Source organism: Stegostoma tigrinum, chromosome 5, assembly GCF_030684315.1.
Source record: "Stegostoma tigrinum isolate sSteTig4 chromosome 5, sSteTig4.hap1, whole genome shotgun sequence".
Lineage (NCBI taxonomy): Eukaryota > Metazoa > Chordata > Chondrichthyes > Orectolobiformes > Stegostomatidae > Stegostoma > Stegostoma tigrinum.
In genome coordinates, this window is record NC_081358.1 from 128,815,058 (window position 1) to 128,832,672 (window position 17,615).

At 48.9% G+C, this 17,615-nt stretch overlaps 1 protein-coding gene across 1 annotated transcript in view; it reads left to right on the forward strand.

Moving 5' to 3' along the window:
• Window positions 1–410: 410 nt before the first annotated feature.
• LOC125452049 (nucleolar transcription factor 1-like) overlaps window positions 411–17,615 on the forward strand; it is a 50,229-nt gene continuing 33,024 nt past the window's right edge. The window contains exons 1-6 of the mRNA XM_048529963.2: window positions 411–539; window positions 11,680–11,792; window positions 12,586–12,761; window positions 13,986–14,069; window positions 14,357–14,512; window positions 15,521–15,585. Of these exons, the coding sequence (XP_048385920.1) occupies window positions 11,732–11,792; window positions 12,586–12,761; window positions 13,986–14,069; window positions 14,357–14,512; window positions 15,521–15,585 (542 nt within the window). The 5' untranslated portion in view covers window positions 411–539; window positions 11,680–11,731. The remainder of the gene's footprint in view (window positions 540–11,679; window positions 11,793–12,585; window positions 12,762–13,985; window positions 14,070–14,356; window positions 14,513–15,520; window positions 15,586–17,615) is intronic.

The window sequence follows — 17,615 nt, forward strand, 5'->3', positions numbered from 1 at the left end:
GCTATACTACCACACCGCTCGCTGGGTGGCCACATGATAGATTGCGTGTGAAGTGGGTAACAGGGTGGGTTGAGGGGGCTCACAGCCTATAGAATCCATACAGCTGGGGCTATACTACCACACCGCTCGCTGGGTGGCCACATGATAGATTGCGTGTGAAGTGGGTAACAGGGTGGGTTGAGGGGGCTCACAGCCTATAGAATCCATACAGCCAGGGCTATACTACCACACCGCTCGCTGGGTGGCCACATGATAGATTGCGTGTGAAGTGGGTAACAGGGTGGGTTGAGGGGGCTCACAGCCTATAGAATCCATACAGCCGGGGCTATACTACCACACCGCTCACTGTATGGCCACATGACAGATGGAAGGGAGTGACCACCAACACGAGACAGTCTCCAGGCCCAGGAGCGAGCCTCGCGCGCTCGAGGGGGTCCGGCAGCGGGAACGAGCCTCAGGCGGGGGCGCGCAGCGGAAGCGGCGCTGTTTGAGGCGGGTCGTCCCTGACAGACGGCGGAGGGAGCGCGGTTTTCTAGCAGGTGAGGCCGGGGATCGGGGCCCGGGCCCGGGCCCGGGCATCGGGGCCTTGGCCCCGGGAGAGGCTGGGGATCGGGACCTGGGCCCGGGTGAGAGGCTGGGTATCGGGGCCTATCGCTGGGCCTTGGGCCTAGAGGGAAGCGGAGGCGCTGCCTCGGCCTTTCCTGGTCAGACCGCAGGCCCCGTGGACAGTGAGTGCAGTCCTGGGAGAGTCCAATTGAAAAACTAAAACGGGCTACATTGGCACAGCGCCCGGATCATCCCCCGGTCAGCCGCGACTTTGGTTCACAAAGGGCACAGCAAGATCCCACAGCGAGCAGGCGGTCCTACTTGAAGAGAGGATTTTCTTCACTGCCCCAGAGTACACCATCTCCCCTAAAAAGATCAGCAAGGGATTGCCATCCATCTCAAATTAACATCCACCCCCCCGGCACTGACCCTCCGACAGAGCCCACCCCCCCGGCACTGACCCTCCGACAGAGCCCACTCCCTCAGCACTGACCCTCCGACAGTGCCCGCTCCCTCAGCACTGACCCTCCGACAGAGCCCACTCCCTCAGCACTGACCCTCCGACAGTGCCCGCTCCCTCAGCACTGACCCTCCGACAGTGCCCGCTCCCTCAGCACTGACCCTCCGACAGTGCCTGCTCCCTCAGCACTGACCCTCCGACAGTGCCCGCTCCCTCAGCACTGACCCTCCGACAGTGCCCGCTCCCTCAGCACTGACCCTCCGACAGTGCCCGCTCCCTCAGCACTGACCCTCCGACAGTGCGACTCTCCCTCTGCACTGACCGTCCGACAGTGCGGCGCTCCGTCGGCACTGACCCTCTGACTGCGTAGCACCTACCTCAGCACTGTCACTCCGAGAGTGGGGGGCTCCCCCAGCACCGACCCACCGACAGTGCCCGCTCCCTCAGCACTGACACGGAGCCTGTGCCCGCTCCCTCAGCACTGACCCTCCGACAGTGCCCGCTCCCTCAGCACCGACTCTCCGACAGTGCCCGCTCCCTCAGCGCTGATCCCTCCGACAGTGCGGCGCTCCGTCGGCGCTGACCCTCCGACAGTGCGGCGCTCCGTCGGCGCTGACCCTCCGACAGTGCGGCGCTCCGTCGGCGCTGACCCTCCGACAGTGCGGCGCTCCGTCGGCGCTGACCCTCCGACAGTGCGGCGCTCCGTCGGCGCTGACCCTCCGACAGTGCGGCGCTCCGTCGGCGCTGACCCTCCGACAGTGCGGCGCTCCGTCGGCGCTGACCCTCCGACAGTGCGGCGCTCCGTCGGCGCTGACCCTCCGACAGTGCGGCGCTCCGTCGGCGCTGACCCTCCGACAGTGCGGCGCTCCGTCGGCGCTGACCCACCGACAGTGCCCCGCTCCGTCGGCGCTGACCCTCCGACAGTGCCCCGCTCCGTCGGCGCTGACCCTCCGACAGTGCCCCGCTCCCTCAGCACTTTGTGGTGGCACGGTGGCTCAGTGGTTAGCACTGCAGCCTCACAGCGCCATAGACCCCGGTTGACTTCCAGCTCGCGCGACTGTCTGTGTGGAGTTTGCACATTCTCCCCCCTGTCTGCGTGGGTTTGCTCCGGGTGCTCTGGTTTCCTCCCACAGTCCAAAGATATGCAGACCAGGTGGATCGGCCATGCTAAATTGCCCATCGTGTTCAAGGGTGTGTGGGTTACAGGGTGATGGGAATGGGTCGGGGTGGGATGCTTCAGAAGGGCGGTGTGGACTTGTTTGGCCGAAGGGCCTGTTTCCACACGGTAGGGAGTCTAATCTCATCACTGACCCTCCGACAGTGCGGCGCACCCTGAGCACTGAACCTCCCACAGTGCCCACTCCCTCAGCACTGTCCCTCCGACAGTGTCTGCTCCCACAGCACTGACCCTCCAACAGAGCGATGCTTCCTCGGCGCTGACCCTCCGACAGTGCGGCGCTCCCTCGGCGCTGACCCTCCGACAGTGCGGCGCTCCCTTGGCGCTGACCCTCCGACAGTGCGGCGCTCCCTCGGCGCTGACCCTCCGACAGTGCTGCGATCCCTCGGCGCTGACCCTCCGACAGTGCTGCGATCCCTCGGCGCTGACCCTCCGACAGTGCCCGCTCCGTCGGCGCTGACCCTCCGACAGTGCCCGCTCCGTCGGCGCTGACCCTCCGACAGTGCCCGCTCCGTCGGCGCTGACCCTCCGACAGTGCCCGCTCCGTCGGCGTTGACCCTCCGACAGTGCCCGCTCCGTCGGCGTTGACCCTCCGACAGTGCCCGCTCCGTCGGCGTTGACCCTCCGACAGTGCCCGCTCCGTCGGCGTTGACCCTCCGACAGTGCCCGCTCCGTCGGCGTTGACCCTCCGACAGTGCCCGCTCCGTCGGCGTTGACCCTCCGACAGTGCCCGCTCCGTCGGCGTTGACCCTCCGACAGTGCCCGCTCCGTCGGCGTTGACCCTCCGACAGTGCCCGCTCCGTCGGCGTTGACCCTCCGACAGTGCCCGCTCCGTCGGCGTTGACCCTCCGACAGTGCCCGCTCCGTCGGCGTTGACCCTCCGACAGTGCCCGCTCCGTCGGCGTTGACCCTCCGACAGTGCCCGCTCCGTCGGCGTTGACCCTCCGACAGTGCCCGCTCCGTCGGCGTTGACCCTCCGACAGTGCCCGCTCCGTCGGCGTTGACCCTCCGACAGTGCCCGCTCCGTCGGCGTTGACCCTCCGACAGTGCCCGCTCCGTCGGCGCTGACCCTCCGACAGTGCCGCGATCCCTCGGCTCTGACCCTCCGACAGTGCCCGCTCCGTCGGCGCTGACCCTCCGACAGTGCCCGCTCCGTCGGCGCCGACCCTCCGACAGTGCCCGCTCCGTCGGCGCCGACCCTCCGACAGTGCCCGCTCCGTCGGCGCCGACCCTCCGACAGTGCCCGCTCCGTCGGCGCCGACCCTCCGACAGTGCCCGCTCCGTCGGCGCCGACCCTCCGACAGTGCCGCGATCCCTCGGCTCTGACCCTCCGACAGTGCCGCGATCCCTCGGCTCTGACCCTCCGACAGTGCCCGCTGCGTCCGCACTGACCCTCCGAAGGTGCCCGCTCCGTCGGCGCTGACCCTCCGACAGTGCCGCGATCCCTCGGCACTGACCCTCCGACAGTGCCCGCTGCGTCCGCACTGACCCTCCGACAGTGCGGCGTTGCCTCGGCACTGACCCTCCGATGGTGTGGTGTTCACTCTGTGGCTGAGCACTGAGGAATCATTGTGCTGCCAAAGTGTTGTCACTCGTAGAATGAAAAGGAAAAATAATTACATTGCTGAAACAGGCTGTTTACTGCTCTGCCTGGCTCCCTGAAGGAGCATTTTCCCTCTTGCATTCTCCCACTTTCTTCCCAAAATCCTTTGTGTTGTTCCTTTCCCGACAAAAGTCGAGTTCCCTTTGGAGCATCTCGATTGAATCTGTCTCCACTACCCTCTCTAGCAATTTATTTTACATCTTAACCACTCACTGCTTGGAAGTATTTTCCACCTTAAACCTGTGCACACTTGTTCGATCCTTTTTCTGGTTGGAACAGTTTCTCCTGCCTACTGTGTGTCGACCCCTCAAATATTTTGAATACTTGTCTTGAATCCTTCAACCTTCACTCTTTCAAGGAAACATTCACAGTTTCTCCAATGTGTATAAGGCTCAGAAGTTTCTTCATCACTGGAGTCATTCTCATGAATCTTTTCTGCATTCTGCCCAACTTTTACACACCTTCTTTGTCAAGTTTGGCACCAGGATTGGTCTGTCCACGTTTTTCCCAAAAAAATGAATCATTTCACAATTTTACGCATTAAATTCTATCTATCATATCCACCTATTCCAGCAATCTGTTTCTGTGATTTTGAAGTTCTTTTTCTGAATTTTGAATCATTCCAAAATTTTGCTTTTGTGCCTCGTCATTAATATATTATCAGCAATAGCAAAGGTCCCAGTATTGGCATTGACTTTTTCACCCAGAGTGGATGGGAACCCAGAACGTACTGTTGAATAAGGTTGGTAGAGGCCGTATCCCTTAGAACATTTAAAAAGTATTTGGATGCACATTTGCAATGCTAAAGCCTACAAAGCAATGGGACAAGTGTTGGAAAAAGCAAATAGAATAGTTAGGTAGTTGGTCCTGAAGAAGGGCAATACCCAAAACATTGACTTCTCTTTTCCTCCAGATATTGCCTGGTTTGCTCATTTTTCCAGCCTCCTGTTTGTCTACCATTAACCACTGTTTCCTGTTTTCTGCCACTCAGCCACTTCTTTATCCATCTTACTGCCATCCCTTATGTTGATGATCTGTAACTCCCCAACCAGGTCTGGTGTGTGACACCTTATCAAATGTCCTTTGGAAGTCCAGGTGCCATTGATTCTAACATAGGATAAAATGTCACTGACAGGATCTGAAATTGTAGCCTGACCGTAACTGCCTTTGAACTGAGTGGCTAATTCACCTATTCCAGAGGGTAGAAGAGGGAGGGTTAATACAGGACTGAAGGTGATATATCTGAATGCATGCAGTAAAAGGAATAAGGTAAATGAGCCTGTGGCACAGATCGAAACTGGCAGGTATGACGTGGGAGGCATCACTGAGACGTGGCTGCAAGGGGATCAGGATTGGGAACTGAATATTGAAGGATATACATCCTATCGAAAAAATAGGCATGTGGACCAGGGAGCTGGGGTTGCCTTATTAGTGAGAAATGAAATTACATCAATAGGAAGAAACAAAGTAGGGTCAGATGGTGTAGAATCTGTGTGGATAGAATTGAGGAACTGCAAAGTTAAAAGAAAACATAGTCGGGGTTATGTACAGGCCACCAAACAGCAGTCAGGGGCTAGGGCACAAGATACACCAGGAGATAGAAAAGGTGTGTAAGAAAGGCAAAGTCACAGTGATCATGGGGTATTTCAATATGCAGGTGGACGACTGGGAAAACCATGTCGATAGTGGGTTCCAAGAAAAAGAGTTTGTGGAATGTCTACATGATGGGTTTTTGGAGCAGTTTGTGGTGGAGCCCACAGGGGAACAGGCAATACTGGATTTGGTGTTGAGCAATGAGGCAGACTTGATAAGGGAGCTTAAGGTAAATCTGGAAAATTGCTAACGTGATACCCCGTTTAAAAATGGAGTAAGGTAAAAGACTGAAAATTACAGGCCGATTAGCCTCGGTCGTGAGTAAGATTCTGGAGTTTGTTGTATGAGATTTCGGAATATTTGGAAGTGCATGGTTAAGTAGGGCAAAGTCAGCATGGTTTCATCAAGGAGAGGTCTTGCCTGACAAATCTGTTCGAATTCTTTGAGGAAGTAACGAGCAGGGTAGACCAAGGAGATCCAATGTATGTTATCTACCTGGACTTCAAGAAGGCCTTGATGAAATTATGCAGACTTGATGGGCTGAATGGCCTAATTTCTGCTCCTATGTTTTCTGGTCTAATAGCTAAGTGTCAACCACACTGCTGTTGCCTGGAGTCACATGCAGGCCAGACAAGGCAAGGATGGCAGATTTCCTTCCCATGTGACAGCAGTGAACCAGTAGGGTTCTTAATGACAATCAGTGATTGTTTTGTAGTCACCAGCTAGATTTCATTTTAAGATTTTATTGAATTTAAATTACACCAGTTGCAGAGATGGGATTTGAACCCTTCCCCAAGCGTTCATTTAGCCCTCTGGACCACTAGTCTCATTGATACCAATAAAAGACTCTCACAAGATTTGCTCTCAGAGTCATTCTTGTTTTCCTTAATTCATCTGCATTTGTTCAAGACTTTGTTAATCTTGCTTAAATCTCACATTGAAAAGGTTCCCTACCACCAAGGTTAAACCAATTGGCCTACCATCCTTTTTTGAACAATTGCGATGCCAAGTTCACTGGCAGTATTCCTGATTCTAAGGATAAGTGAAAAATCATGGCCAATACATTAGCAGTTTCTACTGTCACTTACCCCTGCATCCTTGGATATATATTATCTGGTTCTGGTGCATTATCAACTTCACCATTGGACAGCCTATTCAAAAACCATCTTCTTATCATTTTTAAATCCTCTGTGCGTCTGAATAATCTCCTCTTCCTCCATGGCCTGAGTATTGTTGTCTGCCTTGGTAAATAAAGATGCAAGGTGTGCTTTAAATACCAGAGCAATGCCCCCCCACTGGCCTCTATGTTTAAATAAAACAAAGAGCTACAGATGCTGGAGATACTGAAACAAAAATAGAAATTTCAGGTGAAACTCAGCCGGTCTGGCAGCATCTGTAGGTAGAAAACGTAGTCCTGTGACTGTTCATCAGAACTGGTCGCATCTAGGAAAATGAACTATTTATGCTGAAGGCAAGGTTGTAGAAGAGGTGAGCGTATATGTAAGGACAAATCCCAGAGAGAGAGAGAGAAATATGAACTGGACTTCAGGCAGACTCTGGTTCTGTCGTGACATGGGTTGCTTTCAGTGCAACTAACCTATTCTCACCTGCTCGTAGTCCGATTATCACATTACATGAGTTAGTTTCATCACAGCCTACCCAAATTGTCATCCTCTCAGCTGTCATTCTCACTGATTCAGCTTCTCTTCTGTCCTGGGCTACATCAATAATCTCTTACAAAAGCAAAGTTGCCAGAGAAGGTCAGCGCGCCTGGCAGCATCTATGAAGGTGAAAACAGAGTTAACATTCTGGGTCCGGTGCTTGTTTCTGATGTACAGATCCGCAGTTCTTTTGGTTTTTATCAATAATCTCTTTGTCTGCCTTCCCCTTTTGTATCTCTCTCTCTCTCTGGGCTTCATCTCCACTTATGCTGACGTTCCTAGACACGCCCCACTTGTTTTCAGCATAAATACTACATTTTAGTAGCTGCCATTCTGATGAAGAGTCAGTGGGACTTGAAATATTAATTCTGCTTTCTGTGCACAGATGCTGCTGGACCTGCTGTGTTTTGTCTCCATGTGTAAATCCCCAAATTTGTCTTTGTCTTTTAACTGCCCCACTTCTTCTTATCACATTTTCATATTATAACTAGAACATAGAACATTACAGCACAGTACAGGCACTTCGGCCCTCAATGTTGTGCCGACCTGTCATAGCGATCTCAAGCCCATCTACCCTACACTATTCCATGTACATCCATATGCTTATCCAATGACGACTTAAATGTACCTAAAGTTGGCAAATCTACTATCGTTGCAGGCAAAGCGTTCCATTCCCTTACTACTCTCTGAGTAAAGAAACCACCTCTGACATTTGTCCTATATCCTTCACCCCTCAATTTAAAGCTGTGCCCCCTCGTGCTCACCATCACCATCCTAGGAAAAAGGCTCTCCCTATCCACCCTCTGGATTATTTCATATGTTTCAATTAAGTCACCTCTCAACCTTCTTCTCTCTAATGAAAACAGCCTCAAGTCCCTCAACCTTTCCTCGTAAGACCTTCCCTCCACACTGGGCAACATCCCAGTAAATCTCCTCTGCACCCTTTCCAAAGCTTCCACATCCTTCTTATAATGCAGTGACCAGAACTGTACACAATACTCCAAGTGCGGCCGCACCAGAGTTTTGTACAGCTGCAGCATAACCTCTTGGTTCTGGAAGTCGATCCCTCTATTAATAAAAGCTAAAACACTGTATGCCTTCTTAACAGCCCTGTCAACCTGGGTGGCAACTTTCAAGGATCTGTGTACATGGACACCGAGATCTCTCTGCTCATCTACGCTACCAAGAATCTTACCATTAGCCCTGTACTTTGCCTTCTGGTTACTCCTACCAAAGTGCATCACCTCACACTTGTCTGCATTAAACGCCATTTGCCACCTCTCAGCCCAGCTCTGCAGCTTGTCTATGTCTCTCTGCAACCTACAGCATCCTTCGTCACTATCCACAACTCCACCGACCTTAGTGTCGTCTGCAAATTTACTAATCCATCCTTCTACACCCTCATCTAGGTCATTTATAAAAATGACAAACAGCAGTGGACCCAACACCGACCCTTGCGGTACACCACTAGTAACTGGTCTCCAGGTTCTCTCTAATGAAAACCATTGGGGACTTTTGAATTTTCTTTGCACACTTTCTGTTCATTTCTGTTTTGCTTTTCAGCTCCCCTGTGCATCTTCTGTTAGTTTGGTTTTCCATTGTATTATCTGCATGAAATCTGCCATGAGTCCAGTTTTTGTTCCTCATCGTGCACGCTATCTCTGCCCTCTTTCAGACAGTTATGGATTTGTTCGCCCTATCTTTCCTCCTTGTAGGATTGCACCTGTCTGTAGCCAATTAGGCAGCCCAATGTTCAGTGCCAGTTTTGCCAGCCAACTTTTGATTCCAGTTTGCCTGGGCCAGGCAAACCACATGATTTGCAGTAATTCAAGCTGCATGCTATTTCCTTAAGGATATCTGGGATGGCACAGTAAAATTCTGGCTAAGGTGGGAATGCTGACATCACACGAAACAATTAAAGATAAAACCTAAGTTGACTGTCTCCCATTTAATTATTCCTACTTTCGATTGTTCCTTTTTCTTTTCCATAGACAAATTAATCTTATGAAACCATGTTCCATAAATATTGCCCCACTAATACTTTATCCATTTGGCCCTCTTCATTCCAAGAACCACGTTTAGCTGTGCCTTCTTTCTCATTGGAATGAAAATATCCTGTTGAAGGAAATCCTCCTGAACACAGTTTAGGAATTCTTGCCCCTTCTGCCCTTAATGCAACTAATTTTCCAATATGTATTTGGGTAATTACAATTGAAGACTTTAACTACTTTATAATTTTTGCACCTGTCTATCATTTTCTTGCAATTTTTTCTTTTACATTCTTCCCACCAGTTGCTGACTACAGACTATATGAAGCAATGTAATTGCACCAAATGGATTCTGTCTTTGACCCCTTTGGAATGTCCTCTTTCTTCAATACCAACAATGCCTTTCAATGTTTTCTGTTCTACTCTTTTTTTTCCTGAACAGCTTGTGTACACAGATAATAAGGTGTAGAGCTGGATGAACACAGCAGGCCAAGCAGCATCAGACAAGCAGGAAAGCTGACCTTTCGGGCTAGACCCATCTTCAGAAATGGCGGTGGGGGGTGGGGGGGGGGGGGGATCGGGGATTCTGATATAAATAAGGAGAGAGGGGAAGGAGGATAGAGGAGAAGATAGGTGGAGAGGAGACAGACAGGCCAAAGAGGCGGGGATGGAGCCAGTAAAGGTGAGTGTAGGTGAGGAATTAGGGAGGGGGTAGGACAGTCCAGGGAGGTCGGAGAGGTCAAGGGGATGGGATGAGACTAGTAGGCAGGAGATGGGTTGGGGCTTGAGGTGGGAGGAGGAGATAGGAGGGAGGAAGGATAGGTTAGAGAGGCGGGGACAAGTTGGGCTGGTTTTGGGATGCGGTTAGGGGAGGGGAGATTTTGAAGCTTGTGAAGTCCACATTGATACCATTGGGCTGCAGGGTTCCCAAGCAAAATATGAGGTGCTGTCCCTGCAACCTTTGGGTAGCATTGTTGTGGCACAGCTGGAGGCCCAGGATGGACATGTCGTTTGAGGAATGGGAGTGGGCTTTGAAATGGTTCGCGACTGGGAGATGCAGTTGTTTGTTGCGAACCGAGCGTAGGTGTTCTGCAAAGTGTTCCGTAAGCCTCTGCTTGATTTTTCCAATGTTGATGAGGCCACGCCTGGAACAGCAGATGCAGTATACCACATTAGCAGATGTGCAGGTGAACATCTGCTTGATGTGGAAGGTCTTCTTGGGGCCTGGGATGGGAGTGAGGGGGAAGGTGTATGGGGCAGGTGTAGCACTTCCTGCGGTTACAGGGACAAGTGCTGGGGGTGGTGGGGAGCGTGGAGTGGACAAGGGAGTCACGGAGAGAGTGATCCCTCCAGAAAGCAGATAAAGGATGGGGAGGGAAAATGTCTTTGGTAGTGGGGTCGGATTGCAGATGGTGGAAGTGTCGGAAGATGATATGTTGAATTCGGAGTCTGGTGGGCTGGTACGTGAGGACGAGGGGGATTCTGTTTTGGTTGTTATTGCGGGGAGTGGGTGTGAGGGATGAGTTGCAGGAAATGCGGGAGACACAGTTGAGGGCATTCTCGACCACTGTCGGGGGGAAGTTGCGGTCCTTGAAAAACGACATCTGAGATGTTCAGGAGTGGATTGCCTCATCCTGGGAGCAGATGCGGCAAGACGTGAAGTAATTGGGAATTATGGTATGGAATTTTTGCAGGAAGGTGGGTGGGAGGAGGTGTATTTTAGGTAGCTGTGGGAGTCGGTGGGCTTGAAATGGATATCAGTTTCCAGGTGGTTGCCAAAGATGGAAACAGAGAGGTCCCGGAAGGGGATGGAGATATCAGAGATGATGGGTACCCGCAGCGGCCCAAGCTATGCCTGCCTCTTTGCAGATTACCTGGAGCAGCCCCTCTTCTACACCTACACCGGCCCTAAACCCCACCTCTTCCTCCGTTACATTGATGGCTATATTGGAGCCACCTCGTGCTCCCACAAGGAGCTCAAACAGTTCATCCACTTCACCAACACCTTCCACCCCAACCTTAAGTTCATCTGCATCATCTCTGATATCTCCGTCCCCTTCCGGGACCCCTCTGTTTCCATCTTTGGCAACCAACTGGAAAGAATCAGGGAGGCAGCGTGATGTGAGTTCAGCACTGGTGTCAGGAGCCTTCCAAAGCATGTGCTTGCACAGCCCAGCTTTTTATCACCAACTGTCAGCAGCTGGTGAATCCTTTCCACAAAAACTCACAGTACATACTAATATTACAACAATTCAACAAATTTCCTGACAGTATTTTGCTCATGTTATTTGGGAGGATTTAAACTAACTTGGCATTAGTTATTATGCTGTAATATGCTACAGAGGAAGACTATGGTGCACAGTATACTGGGAGAGTCAGCCAGCAACCAAGGAAGAAATAGTAACGTTTAAAGTAGTTTCAGTGTAAGAGTAAAAGTAATAAAGTCTAAATCAGGAGTTCTATGCATGTGGTAAATAAGATTGGTGACTTGCAAGTGCAGATTGCAAGGTGAAAATTTGAAATGTGGCTACAACAGAGCCCTGGATCAAGAGCGGGAAAGACAGGGTGTTAAATAATCCTGTATACAAGCTTAACCGAGCTCGTCCTCACTCTTAACAACTTCTCTTTCAATTCCTCCCACTTCCTTTCAGCCTTTAGGTAGAACGTGTCGGAGCAGTACTGTTGGCCGGAGCAGTTGACACCATGAATGGAACCTCGGTGGTTTCCACATCTGTCCAGACCATCTCCATTAAGGAAGAGGCTGGTAAGATTCACACCTCCAGTCTGCAAAGAGGGAGCAAGAAGGTGGAGGTGGTATGTAAGTTGGCAGTTAGTCTTGTTTCCAGAAATGATTTCAAGGAGTTGGGCAGTGAATAGTAATTCAGACACCACCCTTTCAAATCTAACCTCACCCATTACCCTGTGTCCTGTCTCTCTGAATGAATTCTCCCCCAATCCCAGTTCCCTGCTCTTTGCCTATTTGGTTTGTTCTCTTTTAAGCTTTTATTCCTCCATCCATTTCCCTTCCAAGAGCAATGGCAGGTTGTCTGCTCTTGAGAAAGACTTGTTCACTTGGCCTTGGGTCAGGTGCAGTAGCAGAATTCTCAGATTCTGTCCTTTTGAGTAACTCTGATGTTAATCACTGACCTGATGGTATTCGGCCCAAACTTTCCGCTTACTGTTCCTTTAGGACTGACCTGAAATCCATGGAGAAACCATTTCCTTATGGAAGAGGTTGATTTAAGGGAGCAGAAACTTAAAAATTGGAATCATTTACAATTGATGTCAGGACACCCTTCACAGAAAGGAGAGTGGAAATCTGGAACTTTCTCCCTGGTAAAACAGTTGAGCCTGGGAGTCTGTTGGAAGTTGGAGATTGACACTTTTTTTCTGTGAAGGTGTTGGGGGTGACAGAATCAAGCTGGACAAAGGATATAGGTCAGCCATGATGGTATTGAATAGCAGAACAGGTATGAGGGGCTGAATGGCTACATCCTCTTCCTATAAACTGTGTCTGTCAGATCAAGCTGGTAATTGGTGTGGGGATTTTCTTTCAGATCTATGGAGTAAAGATGACGTCCAATGTTTGTTGGATCGGATAAAGAGCCTGATCCCAGAAGGAGACTGCATGAAGTACAAAACTACAGAATCCCATTTCAACTGGGAGAAAGTGGCATTTGGACCCTTCACTGGGGAAATGTGTCGGCTCAAGTGGCTGAAACTGGCCTCTGAGGTTAGTAGTGACTGAAACGTTATTGTCTTTGTGACAGAAAACTTACCGCCCCAGGTTCCTCAAACCCTCCTCCCACCACAGACTACACTGAACAAACCCGACACTATTGTGGGCATCTCGGACCTCTTTATTGGCATCTTCTCCACAGTATTTAGGAATCGACCGTAAATAGGAGCAGAGTTAGATCATACTAAAGTGCAAAATCACAGGCAAGCCAGCAGTGAAAGCTATAAATTGGACTCATCCACATCCTGAACGAGAGTATGTTCCAACAGATATTTATTATGTGAATGAAACTAGACTGTTTTACCAGATCACTCTTGATAAGTTTCTTCTTTAAAAATTAATGGTGGAAAGCTAAGCAAGGAACACTTGCATGGGATAACAAAGTGTGGCGCTGGATGAACACAGCAGTCCAAGCAGCATCTTAGGAGCACAAAAGCTGCCTTTTCAGGCCTACACCCTTCATCAGATGATTTTTTTCTGATGAAGGGTCTGTGCCCGAAACGTCAGCTTTTGTGCTCCTAAGATGCTGCTTGGCTTGCTGTGTTCATCCAGCCTCACACTTTGTTATCTCCGATACTCCAACATCTGCAGTTCCCATTATCAAGGAACATAAGGTCTCTGTGCCAATGTAGATGGGACCAAAAAAAAGCTACTGCTTCTTGGAATAGGAAAGTCTTTCATCTTGGTGACCCTGAAGAGTGTGAAGAATACCCACCTAATCACCCGCCTGTATTTCTGGCTGAAATGTTCCAGGATTTTGCAGTGCAGCATGGATGCTTGTTTGACTGCTCTTCTGATCTGGAGACTGGTTATTGCTTGTCTGATAACTGAGAAAGATTGCTGAATTTTCAGAGCTAACTTCCAGTGTTTCTTAGCTCCTTTTACTGTAAGTTGTGAACAAATTGAAAAATAATCATTTCTTGCATATTTCCTACAACATTGCTTTTTTTGTTAAAGATAGAAAATATTTGTTGACCTCAAGGTTCTAGTTTGGGTTTCCTCAGCTAGCTCAAAGCTCTGCTTGACACAAACATGTCAGCAGGTCCTCTGCAAGCTGGTTTTTCCAGATTTTACTCTGCTTCATTGTCTATCAAGTATTTTGGACATTCTGTGGCGACAAAAGTATTATTCTCCTCCCCTACTGCCGATTGATATTGTTCTTTATTTTTAAAGAGCTAGGTGTTTTTCAATTCATATCCAACTTTCTCATTTCCTTAGATCAGAAAATATCGCACTCTGAGTGAGCTGCTCACAGACGCTGTGGAGTTTGTGAAAAATCCATACAAGGGCAAGAAGCTGAAGGTAGACTTGGGGTGTTCAGTTGGGTATCCCTGATACTGGGCTGGTGATGAATGACGGATGGAGACAAGTCTAGTGGTAGATGTGTCTGTCTGTGAGGGTATTCATGTGAATCTCTGTCTGTGTGCATGTGGTTGAACATGATCATCTCAGTGTAAGTGTGGGAAATTGACTGTGGGTGTTTGTCACTGTGGAACTGACTGTGTGATGTGTGTGTGTGAGAAAGAATCATCAACACAACAACACAGTCAGCTATGGGTTAAATGTTAAAATATGCATTTTTATTTCAGACTCATCCGGATTTTCCAAAGAAACCATTGACTCCATACTTTCGGTTCTTCATGGAAAAAAGAGCCAAATATGCCAAGATTCATCCAGAAATGAGTAACCTGGACCTGACAAAAATTCTTTCCAAGAAGTACAAGGAGTTGCCAGAGAAAAAGAAGGTGCAAGTGATCATTGTAAAGAAATACAGCCTTGCGTTTCAAATGCAATTTTTGTGGCCATTAAACATCAAAAACAGCTTAGGTTGTTGACTTGCTTGCCAAGCCGGATTGTTCTCATTCAGATGTTTCGTCACCATGTTGAGTGACATCATCAGTGGAGCCTCCGATAAACAATGTTATTCTACTCCACTTAGAATTTATACTGTCTGGCCTGTTATGAACCATGGTTTTCCACCCGTAATGCAATCAACAAACATATAGAATTGCCCCCCATCTGCAAACCCATACAGATCAAACTGGAAACGAGAGTACTCACTGTAACGGACCAGACAGTATAAATTCCAAGCGGAGTAAGATAACTTGGCTTCAACGGAGGCTGCACTGATGATGTTACCTAGTATGTTGACGAAACGTCTGAACAAGAACAAGCCAGCTCAGTGAGCAAGTCAACAACCTTACCCGTAACCTGAGCTACAGATCTTTGCCAAAATCATTTAATCACGACGGGTTTTTCAATGAGGGAAGTAATTATCAAATTATTCTTTCATGGGCTGCGGGTCTCACTAACATTGTTGTTCATCCAGAAGATTCATTTTCTGAAGAAGGATCTAGACCCGAAACGTAAGTTTTCCTGCTCCTCTGGTGCTCCTTGGCCTGCTGTGTTCATCCAGCTCTGCACCTTGTTATCCCCATAATGGTAGCCTGAGTCTCTGGATTACAAGTGCCATGATCCTACATTGCCGCTTTCACCATTATACTGTCATGGTTCTGAAAAGGAAATGCAGCCAAACTGTGCCCAGCAAGATCTTAGTAACCAAAATAGGTTATGATCATGTGTTTTAGTGATATTGGTTGAGTCATAAATACTTTTTAGGACAAGAGAGACCTCCTCCCTGAGTTAATGATGTATGACAAGGAAACACTTTGTATCTGATAAAACAAAACCTAATGATGCTGGTGTCAGTTGTCTCTCCCCAACTTAACTGTGTTTCTATTCCCTTCCTACAGCTCAAGTACATTCAGGACTTCCAGCAGGAAAAAGGGAATTTTGGGCAGGCAATGGCCAAATTCAGGTACTATCCACTGTTCCGTTGACAACTGTTCTCAAATGTCTGTCTGTTTGTCTCTCTTCAATGCCCTCAATCAGATTGTCTCCATGGTCAAGTATCCTGCACATTGTCTTCATCATCTGGTACTTGATCAACTGCACATTAGTGAAGAGCATTCCAGGATTATTTTGGATTACTTCCAATACCATTTCCCTGCATGACTGAATGCACAGGTAATAATGACCAGCCTTGTCAAGAATGGGCAGCCTTGTGCTGTGGGTCATCAGCAGCAGAAGCAGAATTGTACACTGACATGATCTGTAACCATGTGGCATGTCATAGTCCCGTATTTCAACCATTACCATCAGGCCAGGGGATCAACACTGATTCAAAGAAGAGTGCAGGTGGGCTTGCCACGAGCTGCACCAGACATATCTAAACTTGAGATGGCAACCTGGTGAAGCTACAGAACAGGACTACTGAGATCCATACTCGGATGCCAAACAGCATAAGCAGTAAGTGATAAATTGAGCGAAGCGATTCTTTAACCATCAGATTTAAGATCTTTAGTCCTGCCACATCCAGTTATGAATGGTGGTGGGCAATTAAATAGCTCACTGGAAGAAGAGGAGGCTCCACAATATCCATATTCGCAATGATGGAGGAACACAGCACACTTAGAACATAGAACATTACAGCACAGTACAGGCCCTTCAGCCCTCGATGTTGTGCCGACCTGTCATACCGATCTCAAGCCCATCTAACCTACACTATTCCATGTACGTCCATATGCTTGTCCAATGACGACTTAAGTGTACTTAAAGTTGGCGAATCTACTTGTGCAAATGATAAGGCTGACTCATTCTCAGCAATCTTCAGCCATAAGTGCCGAGTGGATGATCCACCTGGGCCTCCTCCAAAGGTCCCCAGCATCACAAATATCAGTCTTCAGCCAATTCAATTCACTCCACGTGATACTGCAAAGGCTATGGGCCCTGTCAGTATTCCAGCAATAGTACTGAAGACATGACCTCCAAAACTAGCCAAGTTGTTCCACTATAGCTACCACGCTGACGCCGAGCAGATATAGCGGCTTGAAACCTACAGCACAGACAAAAGGCTGTTTGTCCCATCAAGTGTGTGCTGGTCAAAAGCAACCACTGAGCAATTCTAGTTCTATTTCCCAGCACTTGCCTTGTACCCTTGTATGCCTCGGCATTGCAAGTACACATCTAAATACTTCCGAAATGTTGTGAGGGTTTCTGCCTTATGGATTATGGATTCCAGATTCCTACCACCTTCTGAGTGAAAAAGCTTCTCCTCACATCTCCTCTAAACCTCTGCCCCTTACCTTCAATCTATGCCTCTGGTGATCCCACCATCATGGGGAAATGTTTCTTCCTGTCTAGCCTATGCATGCCCCTCATAATTTTATACATTTCAGTCGTGTCCCTGTCAATAGTTTATGCTCCAAGTCCGTCCCAGTCTGTCCAATCTCTCATCACTGAAACTCACTAGCCCAGGCAACACCCTGGTAAATTTCCCCTGCACCCTCTCCAGTGCTATCACATTCCTCCAATAATGTGGATTCCAGAACTGAACACAGTACTCTAGCTGTTACCTAACCAATATTTTATACAGTTCCAGCATAACCTCCCTGCTCTTAAAACTTTATGGCTAATAAAAGCAAGTATCCTATAATGCCTTCTTAACCACTTTATCCACCTTTCCCAGTATCTTAAGGGACTGGTGGACAAATAGACGAAGATCCCTCTGTACCTTGGTGCTGCCCAAGGTCATATTGTTCATCATGTATTATCTTGGCAATTTTCCACCTTGTCAAGGGATATCCTGTACACAAAAAACAGGACCGTCCAACCCGTCCAGTTACTGTCCCTTCAATCTACTCTCGATCATCAGTAAAGTGATGGAAGGAGTTAGTAACAGTGCTATCAAGCAGCACCTGCTCAAGCAAGCTCAGCTCCTTACCTCAATACAGCCTTAGTTCCAAAATGGATCTATATCTCATGAGTGAATTTTAATAAAAGCACACT